Source organism: Corythoichthys intestinalis, chromosome 5 (genome assembly GCF_030265065.1).
Source record: "Corythoichthys intestinalis isolate RoL2023-P3 chromosome 5, ASM3026506v1, whole genome shotgun sequence".
NCBI lineage: Eukaryota > Metazoa > Chordata > Actinopteri > Syngnathiformes > Syngnathidae > Corythoichthys > Corythoichthys intestinalis.
Window position 1 is genome coordinate 5,378,935 of NC_080399.1, and position 24,932 is coordinate 5,403,866.

The window sequence follows — 24,932 nt, forward strand, 5'->3', positions numbered from 1 at the left end:
AGTTTTGTCGCCCTCTGCTGGCGCTTGGGTGCGACTGATTTTATGGGTTTAAGCACCCATAAGCATTGTGTAATTATTGACATTAACAATGGCGGGCTACTGGTTTATTTTTTGATTGATGATGATGATTGATGAAATTTTACAAATTTTGTTAAAACGAAAACATTAAGAGGGGTTTTAATATAAAATTTCTATAACTTGTACTAACATTTATCTTTTAAGAACTACAAGTCTTTCTATTAATGGATCGCCCTAATATATTAGGGGTGTCAAACGATTAAAATTTTTAATCGAGTTAATTACAGCTTAAAAATTAATTAATCGTAATTAATCGCAATTCAAACCATCTGTAAAATATGCCATATTTTTCTCTAAATTATTGTTGGAATATTGTAATAAAATTTATCTTTTAAGAACTACAAGTCTTTCTATCCATGGATCACTTTCACAGAATGTTAATAATGGTAATGCCATCTTGTTGATTTATTGTTATGATAAAGAAATACAGTACTTATGTACCGTATGTTGAGTGTATATATCCATCTTGTGTCTTATCTTTCCATTCCAACAATAATTTACAGAAAAATATGGCATATTTTATAGATGGTTTGATTAATTAATCGAGTTAATTACAGCTTAAAAATTAATTAATCGTAATTAATCGCAATTCAAACCATCTATAAAATATGTCATATTTTTCTGTAAATTATTGTTGGAATGGAAAGATAAGACACAAGATGGATATATACATTCAACATACGGTACATAAGTACTGTATTTCTTCATTATAACAATAAATCAACAAGATGGCATTACCATTATTAACATTCTGTGAAAGAGATCCATGGATAGAAAGACGTGTAGTTCTTAAAAGATAAATTTTATTACAAGTTATAGAAATTTTATAATAAAACCCCTCTTCATGTTTTCGTCTTAATAAAATTTGTAAAATTTTCAATCAAAAAATAAACTAGTAGCCCGCCATTGTTGATGTCAATAATTACTTACACAATGCTCATGGGTGCTGAAGCCTATAAAATCAGTCGCAACCAAGCACCAGCAGAGGGCGGCAAACAACAACACACAAAACACAACAAGTACACCTTTCACCATGCTGTCATTTTAATCTGTTTGAGCGGGGCATTCGTGCGTTAATTGCGTCAAATATTTTAATTAATTAATTTAATTAATTACTGCTCGTTTTATATATATATATATATATACATATATATATATGTATATATATGTATTAAAATTTTTTTTTTTTTTTTGTCAAAGTGCATTTTTCCATCCAGAGTGAGGGGCTAACTTTAAATATATTAAAGTTATATAGGCATTGTTGAGTGAACTTCGAGTAAAATTCAAGTATCTTGAGGCCGGGCTGAGTGTCCTCTTTTTTGGAAATCAAAATATGGTCACCCTACTGCAGCTACAACCGCATGGACCGCATGTTTGACACCCCTGATCTACAAGCTTTGCACTTTGACATTGTATTCAAGCAGATAGTTGTTTCCTGGTCACGTCTGCAGCTCCCACCTCTTTCTCCTGATTGGCTCATTCATCAGATGACCGGGGAAGTGGTTGGACAGTTGAGGTTTGCAAGATAAATCAATGGATCAGTAAGTACTGTCTTGCTTGCAAAGCTAAACTCTCTGTAAAGGAGCCTAAATGTATAGACAGACAAACAGTAAAACTTGCGGCCAACTTTCCCAATACTGATGTTGTTAGAATTCTGTCCGCAAGTATACTAAGATATGGCTAGGGTGCACCGGGGCAAACCACAAACTCTGTGAATGCTAGATGGCTATCCTTTACTCTCAGCCATGTTTCCCAGGGGAAGCTTTTCTATATAGCAGTGAAAAATTCTGGACAGTCTTTCCATAACAGATGTCTGGATGGCAAACATGCATCTGACCTGAGAAAAGGCAGCCTGCAGTGGTAGCAGTGAGCGATAAGTGATAAGCCGAGAAGCTCGTTTGACATAGTCACCCATCAGATCAGCTAGGATGATACAAGTGAGGGTACATCAAGAATAGTGAGACCCTCACGCTTGACGGTGAACATGAGCAGACTGTAGACAGATCTACAGCAGTTCCTTTTGAATTGAATTCAAACTAGTGTTGCACTGAAACCTTTTTTTTTTTTGCTCTGTGGTGTCGGCCAGTGCCTGCAATATATATATATATATATATATATATATATATATATATATATATATATATATATATATATATATATATATATACACTCACCGGCCACTTTATTAGGTACGCCTGTCCAACTGCTCGTTAACACTTAATTTCTAATCAGCCAATCACATGGCGGCAACTCAGTGCATTTAGGCATGTAGACATGGTTTAAGACAATCTCCTACAGTTCAAACTGAGCATCAGTATGGCGAAGAAAGGTGATTTGAGTGACTTTGAACGTGGCATGGTTGTTGGTGCCAGAAGGGCTGGTCTGAGTATTTCAGAAACTGCTGATCTACTGGGATTTTCACGCACAACCATCTCTAGGGTTTACAGAGAATGGTCCGAAAAAGAAAATGTATCCAGTGAGGGGCAGGTCCGTAGGCGGAAATGCCAGAGGTCAGAGGAGAATGGCCAGACTGGTTTGAGCTGATAGAAAGGCAGAAGTGACTCAAATAACCACCCGTTACAACCAAGGTAGGCAGAAGAGCATCTCTGAACGCACAGTACGTTGAACTTTGAGGTAGATGGGCTACAGCAGCAGAAGACCACGCCGGGTGCCATTCCTTTCAGCTAAGAACAGGAAACTGAGGCTACAATTTGCACAAGCTCATCGAAATTGGACAATAGAAGATTGGAAAAACGTTGCCTGGCCTGATGAGTCTCGATTTCTGCTGCGACATTCGGATGGTAGGGCCAGAATTTGGCGTCAACAACATGAAAGCATGGATTCATCCTACCTTGTATCAACGGTTCAGGCTGGTGGTGGTGGTGTAATGGTGTGGGGAATATTTTCTTGGCACTCTTTGGGCCCCTTGGTACCAATCGAGCATCGTTGGAACGCCACAGCCTACCTGAGTATTGTTGCTGACCATGTCCATCCCTTTATGACCGCAATGTACCCAACTTCTGATGGCTACTTTCAGCAGGATAATGCGCCATGTCATAAAGCTGGAATCATCTCAGACTGGTTTCTTGAACATGACAGTGAGTTCACTATACTCAAATGGCCTCCACAGTCACCAGATCTCAATCCAGTAGAGCATCTTTGGGATGTGGTGGAACGGGAGATTCACATCATAGATGTGCAGCCGACAAATCTGCAGCAACTGTGTGATGCCATCAAGTCAATAAGGACCAGCCTCCAGCACTTTGTTGAATCAATGCCACGAAGAATTGAGGCAGTTGTGAAGGCAAAAGGGGGTCCAACCCGTTACTAGAATGGTGTACCTAATAAAGTGGCCGGTGAGTGTATATCTATACCTATATATTAATGAAAGTCCGAAATGGCTGATTTTGATCTCTGCGTGCCTCCATTTAGTGCAGAAAATTAATTGGAAAGCCAAATTTTAGCAAAGAAAATCCATGATTGTGGAGGTGACAGCGCCGTCTTTTGGACAAAAGACGAGTCTTTTGCGATAGCAATGCCGCGGTTGGCTTTCAAACTTTACAGCTTCTTGTACAAATTTATTTGTGCTGTGATGACATGACTTGACTTTGAGTACTCCGCAACAAGATACTGGACTTTAAAAAAGATGTACTATTTTCCGGAATATTACTAAGGGATTCATTTCGGCTGGGTATTCATTTCGGCTCTATTTTCATACTGTAGCGACTATTACTTATTATGTGTTACGCCCGCAATGGTTCATGGGTAGTTGTGATAACCATGACTGAGAGTTGTGGTTGCCATTGTTATGTTCCGGGTCTTTGCTGTCTCCTGGTTCATTTGGTCTTATGACAGTCTCATGATGCCGCTGTAAAATAAAGTGTCACCAGTTGATATCTTTTGGTGTAAATATCCCATAATACAGGGATGACACCTCCGGCTTATTGTCCATTGTGACTTATCTATGAAAAATGTCGTTTTCGTGTCAAATTTGGTAGGTGGCGACTTATAGTCAAGAACGCCTTATAGTGCGAAAATTACGTTATATTTTTCTTTCAGGACTAAATTACTACATACACACTTGGATGTCAAATATTTTCTTTCATGGCTCGTTTTGGCACTAATTAACAACATTTGTGGCTACCTTGCGTGGGTGACAATAAATGAAAAACTCCTTTAAAACTTGGGCTGTCAAAATTATCGCGTTAACGGGCGGTAACTAATTTTTTTAATTAATCACGTTAAAATATTTGACGCAATTAACGCACATGCCCCGCTCAAACAGTTTAAAATGACAGCAAAGTGCAATGTCCACTTGTTACTTGTTTTTGGAGTTTTGTCGCCCTCTGCTGGCGCTTGGGTGCGACTGATTTTATGGGCCTCAGCACCCATGAGCATTGTGTATTGACATCAACAATGGCGGGCTACTAGTTTATTTTTTGATTGAAAATTTTACAAATTTTATTAAAACGAAAACATTAAGAGGGGTTTTAATATAAAATTTCTATAACTTGTACTAACATTTATCTTTTAAGAACTACAAGTCTTTCTATCCATGGATCGCTTTAAGAGAATGTTAATAATGTTAATGCCATCTTGTTGATTTATTGTTATAATAAACATATACCAGTACTTATGTACCTATGTTGAATGTTTATATCCATCTTGGGTCTTATCTTTCCATTCCAACAATAATTTACAGAAAAATATGGCATATTTTATAGATGGTTTGAAATGCGATTAATTACGATTAATTAATTTAAGTAATTAACTCGATTAAAACTTTTAATCGTTTGACAGCCCTATTTAAAACATGACATAAAATGTTGTTTTTTATGTTTATTCAATTTGGTATCAACCTGATACACATTTAAGCTCACAGTCAGTACCATTATGCCACACTAGTAAATTAGTTTAGCATATGTGCTAAGAGTTATGCTAACACAGCACACAAGTTTGCTAGCCTACTTTTTCCAGTTCTACCTCTTTCAGACAAAGCTAACATCTTAATAGAAGCTCATGTGAATGTAATGTTAATAAAACATCAAATTCTTACCGGTATTAATGTTTAAGAGTACATTTACAGTATATCGAGCATTTAAAGTATAGGTCCATACATCAAAAATATGACTGCTATTCGCACATTCAACAACCCTTACAAGGATAAAAACTCCTTGGCTCTAAAAGCACTTCTAAAATGAAAAAATTGAGAAAATATTTGCTATTAAGAGTAGACTATAATGTCTCTAAACGATTCAGCAACTATCAAAATTCATTAGATGGTTGATTAGAGGTATAATAGTCAATTCATTTAGTTTGACATGCCTGGGATATATGTTTTTCTTTGGTTTGGCTGTTTGCAACAGAGATACAGAGAGACAAGAACAGTCACAGAAAGGAAAAGAAACGGGCGTCCTTGGAAATTTCCAGTCAGCTCCTTGTTAGAGAAAAGCAAGTAAAGCAAAAAGAACTGAACAATTGATCAGTGTGACATGTAACTTCAGTTTGGAGAAGGTCAAATTCAGTATATCTGTTCAAGTTATAACACATTTTAGGCTTGTTAATCCTGAACTTTTAACTGAAAACCTGATTTTAACTGAATGTGGGTGGGGTATAGCTCCTATAAGTAAAGCAAACTATATAATTGACAGTAAACTGACCTGTCAAAATGGTAAATGTATCAAGTAGTGCTGCAACTTAAAACTTCACAGTAGCATACATATATTTGCTCAAATGTAAAATTATTAGGGCTGTCAAAATTATCGCGTTACTGGTCGTTAATTAATTTTTTAAATGAGTCACGTCAAAATATTTGACGCAATCAACGCACATGCCCCGCTCAAACAGATTAAAATGACAGCAGAGTGTAATGTCCGCTTGTTACTTGTTTATTGGTGTTTGGCGCCCTCTGCTGGCGCTTGGGTCAAACTGACTTTATGCCTTTCAGAACCATGATTGAGCATGGTGTAATTATTGACATCAACAATGGCGAGCTGTTAGTTTATTTTTGATTGAAAATTTTACAAATTAAAAAAAAAATGAAAACATTAAGAGGGGTTTTAATATAAAATTTCTATAACTTGTACTAACATTTATCTTTTAAGAACTACAAGTCTTTCTATCCATGGATCGCTTTAAGAGAATGTTAATAATGTTAATGCCATCTTGTTGATTTATTGTTATAATAAACTAATACAGTACTTATGTACCATATGTTGAATGTATATATCCGTCTTGTGTCTTATCTTTCCATTCCAACAATAATTTACAGAAAAATATGGCATATTTTATAGATGGTTTGAATTGCGATTAATTAATTTTTAAGCTGTAATTAACTCGATTAAAAATTTTAATCGTTTGACAGCCCTAAAAATTATATTATTATTTCCAAATAATTGTGAGTAATGGTTTTGACATTTAAGACTGGTGCATATTAAAAGTGCTATATGGAATTTTTAGAGTTAATTTAAAATACTTTTCTACAACAATGCCCTGACGAGAACACAAAGCCCTGAAATTTTAACTGAGACTCCTACAAACAGCCCTTTTCTTCGCCTGTGCAAGCCCTCGCGCGTTCCCGCGGCAGCAGCGTTGTTTCACCGAGCCGCAGTCTAGTGTCTTGCTTGGCAAAAACACTTTTCTAACCCACTTAAGACTCGCTACTATTAGTAAACAATCACGTTTGCTAGGTTTACGTCTCTGGTGCGGTTTTGATGGGCCAAACGCTAGTTGCTTTATGTTCGCACTCATACAAGCATGCTGCAGTTACGCTTTAGGCCAGAGGTGGCAGTCATAAGTAAAAAAGTAACTAACTCCATATAGTATTTTAAGTTAGCATAATATCATCAATAATTAATCTAATGTTATTGACATAGGAATTTATTTTGTTGCCTGTGCTCTTGTGTGGATTTGTGTGTTGCTATTTTCAACTGTCAAGCAAACGGCACACCTTGGGTCTATTTTGCAGTAAACGGGGTGCTGCATGTGACGTAGTCACAAGAAAAGAATTGTAAATTGTTTTAAAAAATGATAGCAGTAAAAACAAAAATTTTTACAGCACAAGCTAGCACAAACGTAGCACAAACTAACCGCACCACTTCACGTCTATTTTGCAGTAAATGGAGGTGCTGCGAGTGACATCGTCACTCGAAGACAATTGTAAATATTAAAAAACAAAACAAAACAAAACAAAAAAACCGATAGCAGTACAAACAAATATTTTTACAGCACAAGCTGGCAAACTTAGAAAAACAAAGCACAAACGAACGGCACCACTTTAGGTCTATTTTGCAGTAAATAGAATGGTGCGAGTGACGTCGTGACTCGAAAAGCATTGTAAAGATTAAAAAATAAATAAATGACAGCAGTACAAACATTTTTACAGAACAAACTAGCACAAACGCAGCACAGACGAACGACCCAGTTTTGGTCTATTTTGCAGTAAATGGGGTGCTGCGAGTGACATCGTCACTCGAAAAGTAATTGTAAATATTTTAAAAAACGATAGCAGTACAAACAAACATTTTTAAAGCACAAACTAGCACAAACGTAGAACAAACGAACAGCACCATTGCGGTTCCATTCCATTGTAGAAGGGGGGCGGTGTCACGTCATCACTACAAATTAAAAGTAGACTACAAAACCGTTGCATATGAAAATGTTTACAGCACAAACGTAGCACAAATGAATGACACAACTTAAAAAAAAAAAAAAATCAAAATAGGGGACTGGTTGACCTCAGATTGACGTATACAAGAATTGTAAATATCTTCAAATAAAAGCAGCACAAACACATTTTTTATAGCACAAACATACCACAAATTGACCTCATTTTTATATAAATTTGCATCTAATTGGGTGCAACTTCATGGAGGTGTATTGCTTGCATTACTCATGTACGGTTCACAGGGGGAGCCAGTTAGCCATTACTATTGAGAGGGACATCTTGAGTCCAATAGGTGGTACCACTATGGCATATATAGGCACCATCTGCTGGCCAAAATGTGCATTGCTGGAACCGGTCTATATATGGCGATAATCATGTTAGACATGTAAAATGTGTAGTTCTGCAATAATTAATCATTTAGAAAAAAAGCTTCAAATCAAATTTTGCTGCTTCAAGTATTCGTTTAATTTGGAGTGGTGTTGTTATGGTTCGTTTTGAAAGAGTTTGCGTTTAGTTTTATTGATTTGGGTGGATAAACTACCCTCTCATGGCAACAGTGAATATGATATAACTCATTTAATATGGCTGAATCCATCTGCTCCCTGGTAAGACCAACATAAGCTTAACATAGGTTTTTGTTTGAGCTGTTTTTTTTAATACATTTGTTATTTAGTTTATAGGTATATTTAGCCGTTTATTTGTGGGAATATGTGTTTGAACAATTTGTTATGAGTATTGTAAAAAATCGTTAGCATTTTATAGCATTTAAGCTAATTTAAGCTAGCGAAATTTTGCCATGCAAGTTAGCCATTTGTGTTTTTTTTTTGTCGTACTTAGATCCACGTTGATTTTTTTCATACCGTTTGAGGCTAAGCTAAGGTGTTTTGATTTATTTTTATAAGAAAGTGCAATTTTGCATTGTTTGAAGAACCACTATTTTCTTTTCGCATGTAATGCTCTTTTGAAAGTACAATATTAGCCAGCTTTTGTTTTCCTAAAATTCGTTCTGCAACGCATTAAATGTTCCTAATCCGATGACTCGATTATTCAAACTAGCTAGTTGATTAGGGTGACCAAACGTCCTCTTTTGCCTGGACAAGTCCTACTTTCACGTAGTGTCCTCGTGGTCCGGGCGGGTTTGATAAATTCATAAAAATGTCCGTTTTTTATGAATTTTTTTGAGTTTTATTCACGGGACCAATTTGAAGAGAGTCCCTTCGACCACTGGGTGGCAGCAGTTGACATAGCTCCTACGAGAATGGAGGGAAGTAGTAGTTCTTCTTGTTTTTTTGGCAGTTTACCCAAATCATGAGGCATTACCGCCATCTACTGGGTTGACGATTTGGCCACAATGCCTGAAGTTTTTTTTTTTTTTTTAATGATAAATACGTATATAATGGCAACTGTTGACTTCTGTCTGAGCTTTGACTGTAAAATCCCGTTTGGTGTCGCATCAGCGCGCTGCCGATGATTGTAAACTTTTATAGCAAAGTTTGATTTTTGCCTCAGCTAGCTATCAGTAAGCTAAACCGCACTAGGCATTACGGGAAACGTAGTTTTGAACTGCTACATTTGGAAACATGCTGATTGAATAGTTTGTCAGTTTATTTCGGTTTTTGTTTGTGTGCAATCTAGAACATTGAATGAGAACATCAATTGAATGGGAATAACAATTTGTCAAGGACAATTGTCGTGATAGTAATTTATAAAAATGTTTAGTTGGCACATAGCCTACTGTATGTATGTGTATTGACTGGACTACATTTCTATGGGTCTGCATTATATACATATATATATATATATATATATATTTTTTTTTTTTTTAAGTCATTATTTTTTTTCAAACTGCATTTTTCCATCCAGAGTGAGGGGGCACACTTTAAATATATTAAAGTGATATAGGCATCTTTGAGTGAACTTCGGGTAAAATTCAAGCATCTTGAGGCCGGGCTGAGGCTGGACTGAGTGTCGTCTTTTTTCGAAATCAAAATATGGTCATCCTATAGTTGATAGATTAGTCCGCTATTAAAATAATCGATAGCTGCCGCCCTAAAAATGTCAATAAAAAGTTTTTATCGTTTTGGTGTATATACAGTATGGGGTCATTCAGCACTAAACTCAGCAAATACTGACCTCATTTCTTTTGTTGTATTTCTCAACGTGAAACTGAACACACATAAAGATACTTTAAAATGTGCTTGTGTTCCAAAAGAGCACACAATGTTGCTGAAAGACTCCATATGGGCAGTGAGGGGCTAATGGAAGGGCAAAGTGGTGCAGGGACAAAAAGAAAAAGGCAAACCCTCATGGACAAAAGCGTTTGAAATGTATAGGCTTGAAATGTACATTAACTTACACTAATGTGCTCAAGGGGTCAGCGTGTGTGTATGTGCAGTCAGCCGTCCTGCCGGTAAAACATAATGCGATTAGCAAAACCGCCCTTAAAAAAAGATCTGACAGCGTGCGCCGTGACAGACACAAACCCCGCACCAAGCAGATTGTGTGCACAACAAACCAAACAGTGTTGAGAAATAACGCGCGCGTCAAGATTATGCGGTGTTTGCAATCGCTTAGCTGGTGCTTATTTGCACTGCTACAGCACAAATGCCAAAGTTGTCTTGTGCAGAGCACTGCACATTTAACAAGGTCCCTTCGCACATTTTTTTTCTCCCCCACACTACCTTACGACGCATCTCAGTTTCCCGCATTTTCGCATACAGGGGATTTTTTTATAGCCCCTGCAGGCTACAGGCAAGAAGTCACATGAACAATTTCGGAGGGAAAAAATGGAATAAGAGCAAAAGTAATCAGTAGCAGATATAAGTATCTTAAAATTCTTTATTGAGAAATCTAAGACGCACCATAGACTTGATTACCTATTGATGTGACACTTCGTCATTCTTTGAGGTCCCGCCTTATCAGAGGGGGCCGAGCTTCATTTAGTAATGGCCGAAGACGGCACACATGTCACTCATGTCTAATTTAAAGCAGTAATGCGAAGTAATTTCATAACATGCCAAATAGGATCACAATTAAAGTAATTAAACATTGTTCAACAAATAAAGCATGAAAAAATAATTTATATGTTGTATATTTGACAAAATAATCGCGTTTCCGAAGTTCGAGCCTGAAAGGGGCCGAACCCGGAAGTGATACGTCACACCGGGAACAGTGATGGCAGCTCCATACATACGGCCGCCATACAAAGCCGTTCAAACAATGATTCAAACAGCGATATAAGCGATAGATCGAGCGCAAGGGAAGAGATCAAACTTTTTGAAGAGTTGGAGGAAGACGAGGAGTTTGGAATTTTATGTAGGACCTAACATGTATTAGCCACACGCTAATCAGGATGAAAACAATGTGCCTAGACAACCTGACATGGAATGGATACATGACCCATCAAGATTACAAGATTGGTAAGATATAGGCTGTTATTATTTTCATTATTTGAAGATGCAGGCATTTGCACATAATTTTATGTTTTTGTCTATCTGATGACATTGTTAAAAAAAATAATAATCAGACTTCATGTTCATTTTGGCAGATCCGGCAGCTCTCGTGCATATAAAATAATAATGTAAAAACTAGGGCTGTCAAACGATTAAAATTTTTTATCGAGTTAATTACAGCTTAAAATTAATTAATCATAATTGATCGCAATTAATCGCAATTCAAACCATCTATAAATATGCCATATTTTTCTGTAAATTATATATATATTCTGTAAAATAAATTGTTGGAATGGAAAGATAAGACACAAGATGGATATACTGTATACATTCAACATACGGTACATAAGGACTGTAGTGGGCATTTCACTCTACTGACATTTAAATCTGTCTATGCTGTCCTCACTCCGAACCGTCTACTTTTTCCAAAGCTAGATAGCTAGTGAACAACGCCTTAATAATCAGACTTCTTCCTTTTTCATCTGATTTATTAATAAAATGGCCTCAAACCATTGTCCTCTTTAGACTGTCGTAAAACTACAAAAAAGTACACAAGCATTGCATTAGCAACAACGTTAGCTTAGCACGCTATACAGGTTCACTAAACATAAACAAAAAGCGTCTCATACAAAAAATAGAACATTTCGCTTACTAACATAATATGTACATTCTTTACAACAACCATACTTACGGACATATCTTGTCCAAGGATCATATAAGCATAACATTACAACGTAGGCGTGAGCCCGAAACGTCGTGCAGCCATATTGAACTGGAAAGAAAACAATAAACCATGTCGCAAAGCGACCACAAGAGTTCGCTGTTAGGCAGCGCAAAAAGCCTTGCTGTAAAACTTACCAAAAGGCAGAATAGTGTCTGAGCGGGACATGTGCGTTAATTGCGTCTAATATTTTAACGTGATTAATTAAAAAAATTAATTACCGCGCATTAACGCGATAATTTTGACAGCCCTAATAAAAACGTTGGGGGGAAAGATGGAGACGAGTCGTTGATGGCTTTCTCCACTTTATTGTGGCAACAATAAGAAAACAAAATAATAGCGGACTGCCGCCACATTCAACTGCGAAGTTTTGCTTCTCGCTGATCTCCTCCTCGCCTCCTCCTACTACTCCAGCGTCTCTTAGTGTCTTGTTATGAGCTTTTTGTTTACAAATGTATCGAACACACGGCGTGCTGACAACTTTGTTTCTTTATTAACACATAGAGCTAACAGTACAACACAGCTCGGGGCTCTTGGGAGGAAGTGGTGTCTAATGGGGTGAAGAAATGTAGTTTTCTCACACAAGCGAATAAATTACAAAGCACCACTTCAGTGTTGTCCCGAGACTACATTTCCCATGATTCACTGCGTGACTTGAGCCACTCGCTGATTCGCTGCGATATTGACTCAGTGCCAACAAACTAGTTGTCACCTGTCAGCGGCTCTCGTAAAACATAAACTAGAAGGCTATCAAGCGATCACCGTGAAAGAAACGCCGAACCGTACAAATGCAATGCAATGCTTGAAGCATGAAGGTGGAAATACATAATACAGATACAAATAAATATGCACAAACTCACCGGCGGTGTGTGTCTCTTACAGCAACGTGACCGTGAATTACCGTGACGCCGACCCGCTTATATGCACATCCACGACCCTTTCCCGATTGACAGTGGATTAACCCTTTCGGACAAGATCGTAGATGACGCACAATTTAAACACGCTTAACCTAGCGAACGCAACAACAACTATGATCGGGGATTGCCACGAGTTAACTTTCGGCTAACGTCGCTAGCTTATACTATTCATTCCACAACAGTTGGCAGCTCTGCTTTGACAAAGTCATCAGTCATCTATCCAAAAATCAAAATTACTTTTTGGCAAATCCTTGATCATAAGCAGACCGGGTAAGGAAGCAGGCATCTTTGAAGTGTTTGCAGCAGAGAACATGACTCGATTATGGCGTGAAATTCATTCGCTTCGTGGGAACAAAAGATGTCCATTTACATGCCCTGCTATCCTTTGGCCACTCATACAACTTTTCATTTGAGTGAGAACAAAACATCGCCACACACCGCCGTGGCATCTTACCGAGAAGCAATGCAACAAACAACACTGTTCTATGGCGGACTTCCCTCGCACTTCCCGGTGTGACGTAATTTCCGAAGATTGCCGAAGAAAAGCATTTTCATTGTCAAGGGCGCTGCTATGGGTTAAAGAAAGAATCTGGAAGGGTTGCGTTAAAAAAAAAATAACGAAAATATGCTTATAACTGTTTAGCCATTGATATTATTCAAAAACATGGTTGGCCAAAATATGGACTAAATATTATAAAATATTGCCATTGATTTAACATTGTATGTGTTTCTAACAACATATTTTAGTACAAGAGAACAATTGTGGTTTATTAGAGCCTACATGTATTTAAGTTAGAGGATCACTTTAAGCTTTCCAATGATATATCACACATGCATATAGGACAATTTTGAAATTTGGCCAAATTGGGGGTCTCAGAGCGGAACTTCAAGTCACCTGAGTGTTTTCCACCACATCTAAAATAAAGACATTGATTGTGTAAAAATGGTTCAATATTCCATGAAATGTCTTGTTTTCTCATGAATATTTAGGGCCCGAGCACTAGGCGTGCGAAGGCCCTATTGTTTTGCAAAGGATTATTTTTTTTTTTATTTTTTTTTTTCAGGGCAAATGAAAACGGCCAATTTGGAGGCCTGAACATGCGCGAAAAGTCACCAAAATTTGCACATACGTGCAGAAAATTGTAAATTTCGATAATTTAACAACGTTGCAAAAAAATGTAACAAAATGGCTCAGTGGCGCCCCCTTGAAATTTTAAAATTGGCCTATAACATTAGGGTTTGTCAGCGTAGAGCGATGAAATTTGGGGAGTCTATACCTTGTCTAAAACCGCTTCAAAAAAGCATTGGCACCCATATTCCAAACCCAACAGGAAATCGGTTATTTTGGATCGAATATGAAATTTTTATCGATTTACAGGGTGCACATTTGAGACCTTTTCGCCGAGAGAGTTAGTTGGATCATCTTCAAAATTGGTGAGACTGTTCAGGAGACATATGAGATCTTAAGTTTCTAAAATGGTGTGTTTTCATTCACGGGTCTGACCTGGGCGTAGTGCCAAAGTCGGCCATTTTTTCGGCAAAACACCGAATTCAGTAAATGACTAATAATTCCTTGACACAACTTTCAATCTTTTTCATATCTGCCATGTATATGCGTTATCCCAGCCTGAACAGGACTGCATTGAAATATTACCCATTAGGCCTAGCGCCCCCTAGTGAGAACAGGAAATGCCTTTTTTTACGAGACAGGTTCCTCCTCCAAGGGAAAAAAATCTGTTGACCTCAAATCTGCATCAGGGGAGCCTTAAGACCTGTGTTCAGGTGCCTGATGAAAAATATTGAGGTTTCGTTGAAGCGGAGGGGTCCAAACATGAAAGTGAAAATGATCGTCAACAATTTGTCTCGCAAAATACTTTGAACAGTCATAACTCAGCAGATATACAACATATCTGCGCCAAACTTCCCATGCTTGTTGAGAGTCATACCCTGAAGGGTCCTGTAGGGGTCATTTGCATCAACTCTACAGTGCCAACTAGTGATGACAGAAAGGAGTTTTAAAAAAGGCCTTTCCTATTGGGTTTTTTCAACGTAGAGCAATGAAATTTGGGGAGTAGATACCTTATGCCTAACTGCTCAAAAAAGCCTCTTGCACCCATATTCCAAATCCAACAGAAAATCGGGTATTTTGGATCGAATGTGAAATTTCTGTCCATTTCTAGTACAGTTTACATTTGGAGGCCTGGACATGCACGAAAACTCACCAAATTTTGCACATACATGCGGCTTTGTGTGGATTTCGATAATCTTGCAACGTTACAAAAAAATGTAACAAAATGGCTCAGTGGCGCCCCCTTGAATTTTTCAAAAAGGCGTTTCCTATTAGGTTTTTTTAACGTAGAGCAATGAAATTTGGGGAGTCGATACCTTGTGCAAAACTGCTCCAAAAAGTCTCTTGCACCCATATTCCAAACCCAACAGAAAATGGGGTATTTTGGATCGAATGTGAAATTTTTATCAATTAACAGGGTGCACATTTGAGACCTTGTCACAGAGGGAATCAGTTGGATCATCTTCAAAATTGGTTAGACAATTCAGGAGACCTATGAAATCTAAACTTTTCAAAATGGTGTGTTTTCATTCCTGGGTCTGACCTGGGCGTGGTGCCAAAGTCGGCCATTTTTTCGGCAAAATGACAAATTCAGTAAAGGACTAATAGCTCCTTCAATCTTTTTCATATCTGGCATGTATATGCGGCATCCCACCCTTAACACGAGTGCATTGAAATATTACTCATTAGGCCTAGCGCCCCCTAGTGGGAACAGGAAATGCCTTTTTTACGAAACAGGCTCCTCCTCCAAGGAAAAAAAATCTATTCACCTCAAACCTGCATCAGGGGAGCCTTAAGACATGTGTTCAGGTGCCTGATGAAAAATACTGAGGTTTGGTTGAAGCAGAAGGGTCCAACAGGAGAAGTAAAAATGACTGAAGCCATTTCGTCTCACCACAAGTTTTGAACAGTCATAACTTCTACAACATATCTGCGCCAAACATATCGTGCTTGTTGAGTCATAGTCTGAAGGGTCCTGTAGGGGTCATTTGCATCAACCCTACAGCGCCAACTAGTGGCAATAGAAAGTCACTCATTTTTTAAAATATATGTCCAGTTCTTTTCAGGTTGGTCATTGTAGTTTCAAGACCTTTTAAAATACTTATTTTAAGGCCCATGTCCACATGTCTCTGTCTGTTGCTGTGATGACCCTTTATTCGCTCCTTTTTTGTAGTCCTCTGTCCAATAGGGGTTTTTATCTCTTAGGTGTGTGAATGTAAAGAGGCAACTTTCACGCATGTTAGGTTCTAATGAGATGATTAGAGAGGACGATCTGCCACCACCCTGACCTGCACACTGTCCGAGTTGCATGACGTCCGAGTTGCGCTAGATTGCGAGGGCCCGTTCAGTCCTGCTTGCAGGCCTAGTTGTAATTGCACTTTAACTAAAAAAAATGTTTTATCCGATTACTCGATTAAAGGATGCAATTTACGATAGCTGCAGCCCTAGATTGGACATCGGGCCGATCACGCTATTTATCAGAGGATCGGAATTGGGTGAAATGGACCAGGTTTTTCATTAAAAAAAATATACAGTGGGGCAAATAAGTGTTTAGTCAAATCACATTGTTTGATTTTCAAATAATTTATTTCCACATTAGAGTGGGAAAATAAGTATTTGGTCACCTTAAAACAACCAAGATTTCTGGCTGTCACAGGTCTAAGGTCTAACTTCTTCTAACGAGGTCTAACAAGGCTCCACTCGTTACCTGTGTTAATGGCACCTGTTTTAACTCATTATCGGTATAATAGACATCTGTCCACAATCTTAGTCAGTCACACTCCAAACTCCTCTATGGCCAAGACCAAGGAGCAGTCGAAGGACACCAGAGACAAAATTGTAGACCGGCACCAGGCTGGGAAGACTGAATCGCTTGGTGTAAAGAAATCAACTGTGGGAGCAATTATTAGAAAATGGAAGACATACCAGAACACTGATAATCTCCCTCGATCTGGGGCTCCATGCAAGATCTCACACTGTGGCGTCAAAAGGAAAACAAGAACGGTGAGCAAAAATCCCAGAACCACACGGGGGGACCTAGTGAATAACCTACAGAGAGCTAGGACCACAGTAACAAAGCCTACTATAAGTAACACAATGCACCGCCAGGGACTCAAATCCTGCACTGCCAGACGTGTCCCCCCTGCTGAAGCCAGTACACGTCCAGGCCCGTTTGCGGTTCGCTAGAGAGCATTTGGATGATCCAGAAGAGGACTGGGAGAATGTGTTATGGTCATATGAAACAAAAATAGAACTTTTTGGTAGAAACACAGGTTCTCTTGTTTGGAGGAGAAAGAATACTGAATTGCATCCGAAGAACACCATACCCACTGTGAAGCATGGGGGTGGAAACATCATGCTTTGGGGCTGTTTTTCTGCGAAGGGACCTCGAGGACTGATCTGTGTAAAGGAAAGAATGAATGGGGCCATGTATCGAGAGATTTTGAGTGAAAATCTCCTTCCATCAGCAAGGGCATTGAAGATGAGACGTAGCTGGGTCTTTCAGCATGACAATGATCCCAAACACACAGCCAGGGCAACAAAGGAGTGGCTTCGTAAGAAGCATTTCAAGGTCCTGGAGTGGCCTTGCCAGTATCCACATCTCAACCCCATAGAAAATCTGTGGAGGGAGTTGAAAGTCCGTGTTGCCCAACGACAGCCCCAAAACATCGCTGCTCTAGAGGAGATCCGCATGGAGGAATGGGCCAAAATACCAGCAACAGTGTGTGAAAAGCTTGTGAAGAGTTACAGAAAACTTTTGGCCTCCGTTATTGCCAACAAAGGGTACACAAGAAAGTATTGAGATGAACTTTTGGTATTGACCAAATACTTATTTTCCACCATGATTTGCAAATAAATTCTTTAAAAATCAAACAATGTGATTTTCTGGGTTTTTTCCCCCACGTTCTGTCTCTCATGATTGAGGTTTACCCATGTTGACAGTTACAGGCCTGTGTAATATTTTCAAACGGGAGAACTTGCACAATTAGTGGTTGACTAAAAATACTTATTTGCCCCACTGTATATTTATGTTTTGTCTGCTTCATCCTCGTACAGCCTCTCACGCTCCCTCCTGAAAAGCAGTGCTACCAAACTGTTTTTCTTGGTCTCAGTGAAGCTAGCGTTTGGTACTGCACGATGATTGACAGGTTTGTAGCTTTTATCTGGCCAGACACGCCTGGGTAGCTCTATGATCAAAGGCACAAATGTGTTAATCAACGTTAAGCTTTGTACACAGTCTGAAGTGTGCTGTGGCAACTCATTCATTGTGTAAGTGAGAGGCTGTTGTCGGCAGGGCCAAAGCAAAAAAACTAGGGGTGTCAAAAGATTAAAATTTTTAATCGAGTTAATTACAGTGTGGTGGCTACCACCTCCATTTAGTGTTACAGGACTGTTATTTAGGTGATATTCTTTGAACATGTACACTTTGGTGAAAGTTTGTTTGAATGCTTATGGGATTTGATTTTTTCTTCTAATTAGAGGTTACGACCACAGCTGTTCATGGTCTGGCATCTGGTGGTCGTTAGTGGTCTGTCCTTATTTAAGCAGCCCTGTGATGGGTCTGCAGGTCAGTTTTGGTTGAAGCATTTTTTATGTTGGCCTCCTTTATGTTGGGCCCAAAATATTTTGTTATATTGGATTTTTTGTGACGTTATTAAATTGAATGTTAACCTGAGTTGAAACACCAGTGTCCTCGTGTTTATGTTGGTCCACTACATTTGGTGGCAGTGGTGGGATCCTCTAGTTGGACACTGGTGTATTTTTTGCTCCGTTTCCCTTTTTTGAAATTTTTTTCTTTTGTACCATTCATCCTCAACTATGCCCGTTAGAGGAAGAGGACGCATGTGCCGTGCCAGCCCAGAACCGGGCTCATCTGGAAGGGGAGGATATGGCCCTGAAGAGGAGGGGGCTGTTGGTGGACTGCCGGTCATGGAAGAGGAGGCAAGTGAACCAACATTAGCCGACCTCTCTAACCTTCTCAAAGCCCATATAGGCCAGCAGAAAGCCATGGAGGCTTATTGGGACAAGGAGGCGGTTAGACAGGCCAATAACTTCAGAGAACTACAAGAGCAGTTCACTCTACTCAAAATGGAGGTTCAGACTCAAGCCACGCCCCGAATACGGCAGTCATCATCATCAGAGCCTGAAGTGGCCACACCTGTGCAGAGGTTATCTGGCAACTATTCTCAGGCTTCCTCCCCAATGCCTCAGCTACCTAAACTGCAAAAGCTGAGTGAGGAAGACGATATTGAACACTTCCTTATTACATTTGAACGAATTGCGGCTGCCTGTAGATGGCCAAAAGTAGACTGGGCTTTCCATCTAATACCATTGCTAACTGGCAAGGCCAGAAGCGCTTTTGTTCACATGGATGTTGATGTGTCAATGAATTATGACCAAGTCAAGTCGGCTATCTTGCAGAAATATGAGATCAACAGCGAAACCTACAGGCAGAGGTTCCGCTCACTTCAGGTGGACCCCGAGGAAACTCCCAAAGAACTTTACATCAGGCTGAAGGAGCTGTATGGGAAATGGGTCCAGCCGAGAGGTAAAACTGTTGACCAAATTAACGAAATGATAATTCTTGAACAGTATTTGAGAATGTTGTCACCAGAACTCCAGGTATGGATCAAAGAACATGATCCGGAGTCGGCAGACGAGGCTGCCACATTGGCTAATGTGTTTGTGGCTGCAAGAGGGAAGCATCAGCCATGGGCGCATAAAAGCGGGAGTAAGGGGGACTTTGGTCAGCCCCCCCCGGCACCAAGTGTTGGTAAGCCCTTTGAAAGGGGGAACTTTACGTCAGCACCTTCTTCAAACTTCCATGGGAAAAAGCCAATCTGTTATTTATGTGGACAGGAGGGTCACACTAAACCCAGGTGCCCTCAGAATACTGTCAAATTGTCTCAGATGGGATTTGTGCCCAGGGAAGAGACTCAACAGGTTGGGGCAAAGCATAATTTACAGGAGAGGTTCGTGGAGCTAAATGGTCGGACACTTAAAGCATTGATTGATACAGGAAGTACACAAACATTAGTTCGGCGTAAATATGTTCCACCGTATTCTATCTGCACCAGTGAGACTGTTCCTATCTGTTGTGTCCATGGTGATGAAAAGGAATATCCAACTACTGATGTCTATTTGACTGTGAATGGTCAGACTTATCTGCTGAATGTTGGTGTGGCAGATAACTTGCCTTTTCCTGTCATTCTGGGGGGTGATCTACCGGTGCTAATTGACCTGTTACCGCATCCTCAGTGTAATGTCGTAGTGACTCGGGCCCAGTCAAAGCAATCTGAAGAAATTGTTTCAGACCTCAGGGCCTTGCCATTTTATAATGTTGAATTCTCCACAGAAAGGGCAAAGGAACACAAATCCAAACGACAAAAGAGGCGAGAGAAGTTTCGTGGGACGGCGGTGACTCACACTGACACTCCAGAGCTGGATGTACTGCAGGATTTTAAGATCCCGGGTAATATTTTGGAGCTGCAGCACCAGGATCCAAATCTTGCACAGTATTTTGAAGAAGCTAAAGCTAAGGGAAATGACTTCTGTGTTCAAAACGACATTCTTTACAGACAAAATGGTTCAATTAAGCAGCTGGTGGTTCCCCGAGCAGTAAGAGGAATTGTTCTGAGATTGGGCCATGCTATACCCTGGGCTGGTCACCTGGGGAAGCACAAGACCTTAGCCCGCGTGAAGCGTTATTTTTACTGGCCCGGCTTGCGTAAAGATGTCGAGCAGTTCTGCCGAAGCTGTCCGGAGTGCCAAATAACATCAGCCAGACGTCCTCACAAAGCTCCTCTCCACCCGCTGCCAGTTGTGAGTACGCCATTTCAGCGACTAGGTATGGATGTAGTGGGACCTGTGGAAAAAAGTAAATCGGGTAACCGCTTCATGCTTGTAATAACGGACTATGCCACAAAGTATCCAGAGGTCTTCCCTCTAAAAACTATTAAGGCCAAGACTGTCGCCTTCTGCTTATTGCAGTTATTTTCGAGAGTTGGGTTTCCTCAAGAGATACTCACTGACCAGGGCACAAATTTTATGTCCAAACTACTTAAAGATGTGTACCAGCTATTGGGAATAAAGGGCCTGAGAACAACGCCATACCATCCACAGACTGATGGACTCACCGAAAGATTTAATCAAACCCTTAAACAGATGCTACGTAAATTTGTGAACGAGACTGGCTCCGACTGGGACCAGTGGCTCCCTTACATTCTGTTTGCCTACAGGGAAGTTCCCCAAGCTTCCACTGGGTTTTCTCCCTTCGAGTTATTATATGGCCGTGATGTAAGGGGACCCCTGACAATTTTGAAAGAACTGTGGGAGGGGCAACGAACTGATGAGCAATTAAATGTTGTGTCCTATGTCCTCCAGATGAGAGAGCAATTGGAGAAGATGACGACTCTGGCTCGAGAACACATGAAAACCTCCCAGAAGCAACAAAAGACCTGGTATGATGCAGCAGCCAGGGAGAGGGGCTTTGATCCTGGTCAGAAAGTGCTAGTGATGCTGCCCTCAGAAGACAGTAAATTGCTGGCCAAGTGGCAGGGCCCCTATGAGGTGAAAGAAAAATTGGGCCCCACAACATACAAAGTGGCACTTCCAGGACGAGGCCGTGCTGTCAGAGTCCTCCATGTAAACCTGTTGAAGGAGTGGGTCTCGAAGGAGGAGAGACCAGTTTCCCTCTACATAAGGAGCACCGAGGATGAGGAGCGGGAGGAGCAATACTTGCCTGTCCCATTAGCCTCCGAGCCCGTTTTGGACCATTTGCCAGTCAAGCAGCGGCTGGAGGTGGGCAAGATCTGTTCGTCTGAGGTGTTCAAGGAGACCCCAGGTTACACCACTGTGGTAATGCATGATGTGGCTTTAAAGAACAATGCGGTCCCCAAGCGGATGAGCTATCGTATACCGCAGAAACTTTTGGACCCCCTTAAAAGGGAAGTTGATCTGATGCTGTCACTGGGTATTATAGAAGCCTCGTACAGTGAGTGGTGCAATCCAATTGTACTTGTGCCTAAAAAGGATGGAACAATTAGGTTTTGCATAGATTTCCGCTATCTCAACTCGGTTTCAAAGTTTGACTCATACCCTACTCCTCGAATTGATGAACTGATTGAGAGACTGGGCACTGCTAAATATCTTACCACCATTGACCTTTGCAAGGGCTATTGGCAGGTTCCATTGTCCTCCAGGTCTCGAGAGCTGACGGCGTTCCGTACACCCTGGGGTCTCTACCACTTCAGAGTGATGCCATTTGGACTTCACGGTGCGCCTGCTACATTTCAGCGTCTTATGGATAAGGTACTGTGTGGCCTTTCACAATTTGCCGCGGCGTATCTGGATGACATCATTATATATAGTAACAGCTGGGATGAACATTTGCAACACCTAAAAGTCGTCTTGAGGTGTCTCCAGAACGCAGGACTGACTGTGAATCCAGCCAAGTGTGCCTTTGCCAAGAGGGAGACAGAATACCTTGGCTTTGTCATTGGAGGGGGTCTTGTGAAGCCACAAATTGGAAAAGTGGAGGCTATCCGGTGCTGCCCTCTGCCCAGGACCCAAAAACAACTGAAATCCTTCTTGGGCATGTCAGGTTGGTACCACAGATTCATCCCTAACTACTCTGCCAGGGCCTCTCTGCTTACAGACATGACCAGCCTTCGGGGATCGAGTGTACTGAGGTGGTCTGAGGAGGCCGTGAAGGCATTCAGAGACATTCAGCAGGCCTTGTGCCAGGATCCGGTGCTTCACTGCCCTGACTTCGAGCAGGAGTTTGTCCTACAGACGGATGCGTGTGATAGAGGTCTGGGGGCAGTTTTGCTTCAGGGGCCACCGAATGACCGCCATCCAATTGCCTTCATCAGCCGGAAACTCTTCCCGAGAGAAACCCGCTATTCCACTATCGAAAAGGAATGCCTGGCGATCAAGTGGGCCTTGGATGCACTCCGTTACTATCTGCTGGGGAGGCACTTCGTGCTGGAGACAGACCACCGAGCACTCAGATGGCTGGAGAGGATGAGGGACACCAACAATCGCATAACCCGCTGGTATCTGGCCATGCAGCCCTACAAGTTCGAGGTGCAGTACATTCCAGGCAAGCAGAACAGTACTGCTGACTATCTCTCCCGCGGTGCAAGCGAACTTTCTGAGGAGGGGGAGTGTGTGGTGGCTACCACCTCCATTTAGTGTTACAGGACTGTTATTTAGGTGATATTCTTTGAACATGTACACTTTGGTGAAAGTTTGTTTGAATGCTTATGGGATTTGATTTTTTCTTCTAATTAGAGGTTACGACCACAGCTGTTCATGGTCTGGCATCTGGTGGTCGTTAGTGGTCTGTCCTTATTTAAGCAGCCCTGTGATGGGTCTGCAGGTCAGTTTTGGTTGAAGCATTTTTTATGTTGGCCTCCTTTATGTTGGGCCCAAAATATTTTGTTATATTGGATTTTTTGTGACGTTATTAAATTGAATGTTAACCTGAGTTGAAACACCAGTGTCCTCGTGTTTATGTTGGTCCACTACATTCAGCTTTAAAATTATTTAATCATAATTAATCGCAATTCAAACCATCGATAAAATATGCCATACTTTTCTGTAAATTATTGTTGGAATGGAAGGATAAGACACAAGATGGATATATACATTCAACATACGGTACATAAGTTCTGTATTTGTTTATTAGAACAATAAATCAACAAGATGGTATTACCATTATTAACATTCTGTTAAAGCGATCCAGGGATAGAAAGACTTGTAGTTCTTAAAATATAAATGTTAGTACAAGTTATAGAAATTTTGTATTAAAACCCCTCTAAATGTTTTCGTTTTAATAAAATTTGTTAAATTTTCAATCAAAAAATAAACCAGTAGCCCGCCATTGTTGATGTCAATAATTACGTACACAATGCTCATGGGTGCTGAAGCCTATAAAATCAGTCACACCCAAGCGCCAGTAGAGGACGATAAAACTCCGAAAAACAAAACAAGTACACATTTCACTTTGCTGTCATTTTAATCTGTTTGAGCGGGGCATTTGTGCGTTAATTGCGTCAAATATTTCAACGTGATTAATTTAAAAAATTAATTACCGCCCGTTAACGCGATAATTCTGACAGCCCTAAAAAAGAAAAAACAACAAAAAAAAGGTTTTTTTTCGGTATTGGATCGGGACTCGCTAGCTCAGCAGATTCTCAATGAATGAATGAACGTTCATTCGTTGCCACTCTCCCACTTCAAATGGATTGGACGCCGACTATTGATAAACTAATTTCAATTCAAATCGAAATTTCCTCTTACCTCATCAGACGCCACGTAACGTCTTCTGCCCTCAGAGGTACACAAATCGGAGCATCTGGAGGACACAGCTATAACCGTATACACTGTTTTTAGCTTTTTAATAACGCTGGAGTAGTTGTTACCTGAGACAACCCCAGGGAGAGGAAAAACAATTCCGGCCTCCCACAAGCCCCACGGTTTAATCCCATCCAGCATCCTTGGGAAATAATGCTTCACATAATAATTCCTTTGGTCTTTGGGCTCAACATTGATGCCTTTTTTTCAGTCTTGGCTGGGGCTATTAGTTCTGACATGTGTATAATTGATTATCATATTAACGCAAAAATCATTCAGGTTTTTTTCTTTTTTTTTGAGCTGAAAACGCACCAGGTGGATAATGGCTTTTTAAGTAGTTTGAATCCATACAGTTTCCTGTTGGATTTTGGGCGGATGTGCACTTCTGTGAGCACAGCACCTGAACATGCTGGCTTTTTCAAAAAATCATTAATATTATTGCTTACAGTAGAACCTCGATTGGTGTAAATGGACATGGTCAACTTCCTGTTTAGGGAATTAAAAATGTAAAATTAAAACAAAAATTGGCTTCCTAAGAGTTACTACAGTGGGGCAAATAAGTATTTAGTCAACCACCAATTGTGCAAGTTCTCCCACTTGAAAATTTTAGAGAGGCCTGTAATTGTCAACATGGGTAAACCTTAAACATGAGAGACAGAATGTGGAATAA

General features: G+C 40.2%; 1 protein-coding gene across 1 annotated transcript; it reads left to right on the forward strand.

Moving 5' to 3' along the window:
• The first annotated feature begins 18,281 nt into the window (after positions 1 to 18,281).
• Positions 18,282 to 23,098, forward strand: LOC130915994 (uncharacterized). Its single transcript, XM_057836315.1, has 2 exons — positions 18,282 to 21,199; positions 21,287 to 23,098. Exons 1-2 carry the CDS (start codon positions 18,722 to 18,724, stop codon positions 23,096 to 23,098), a joined length of 4,290 nt encoding a protein of 1,429 aa, XP_057692298.1. The 5' UTR covers positions 18,282 to 18,721.
• Positions 23,099 to 24,932: the final 1,834 nt, after the last annotated feature.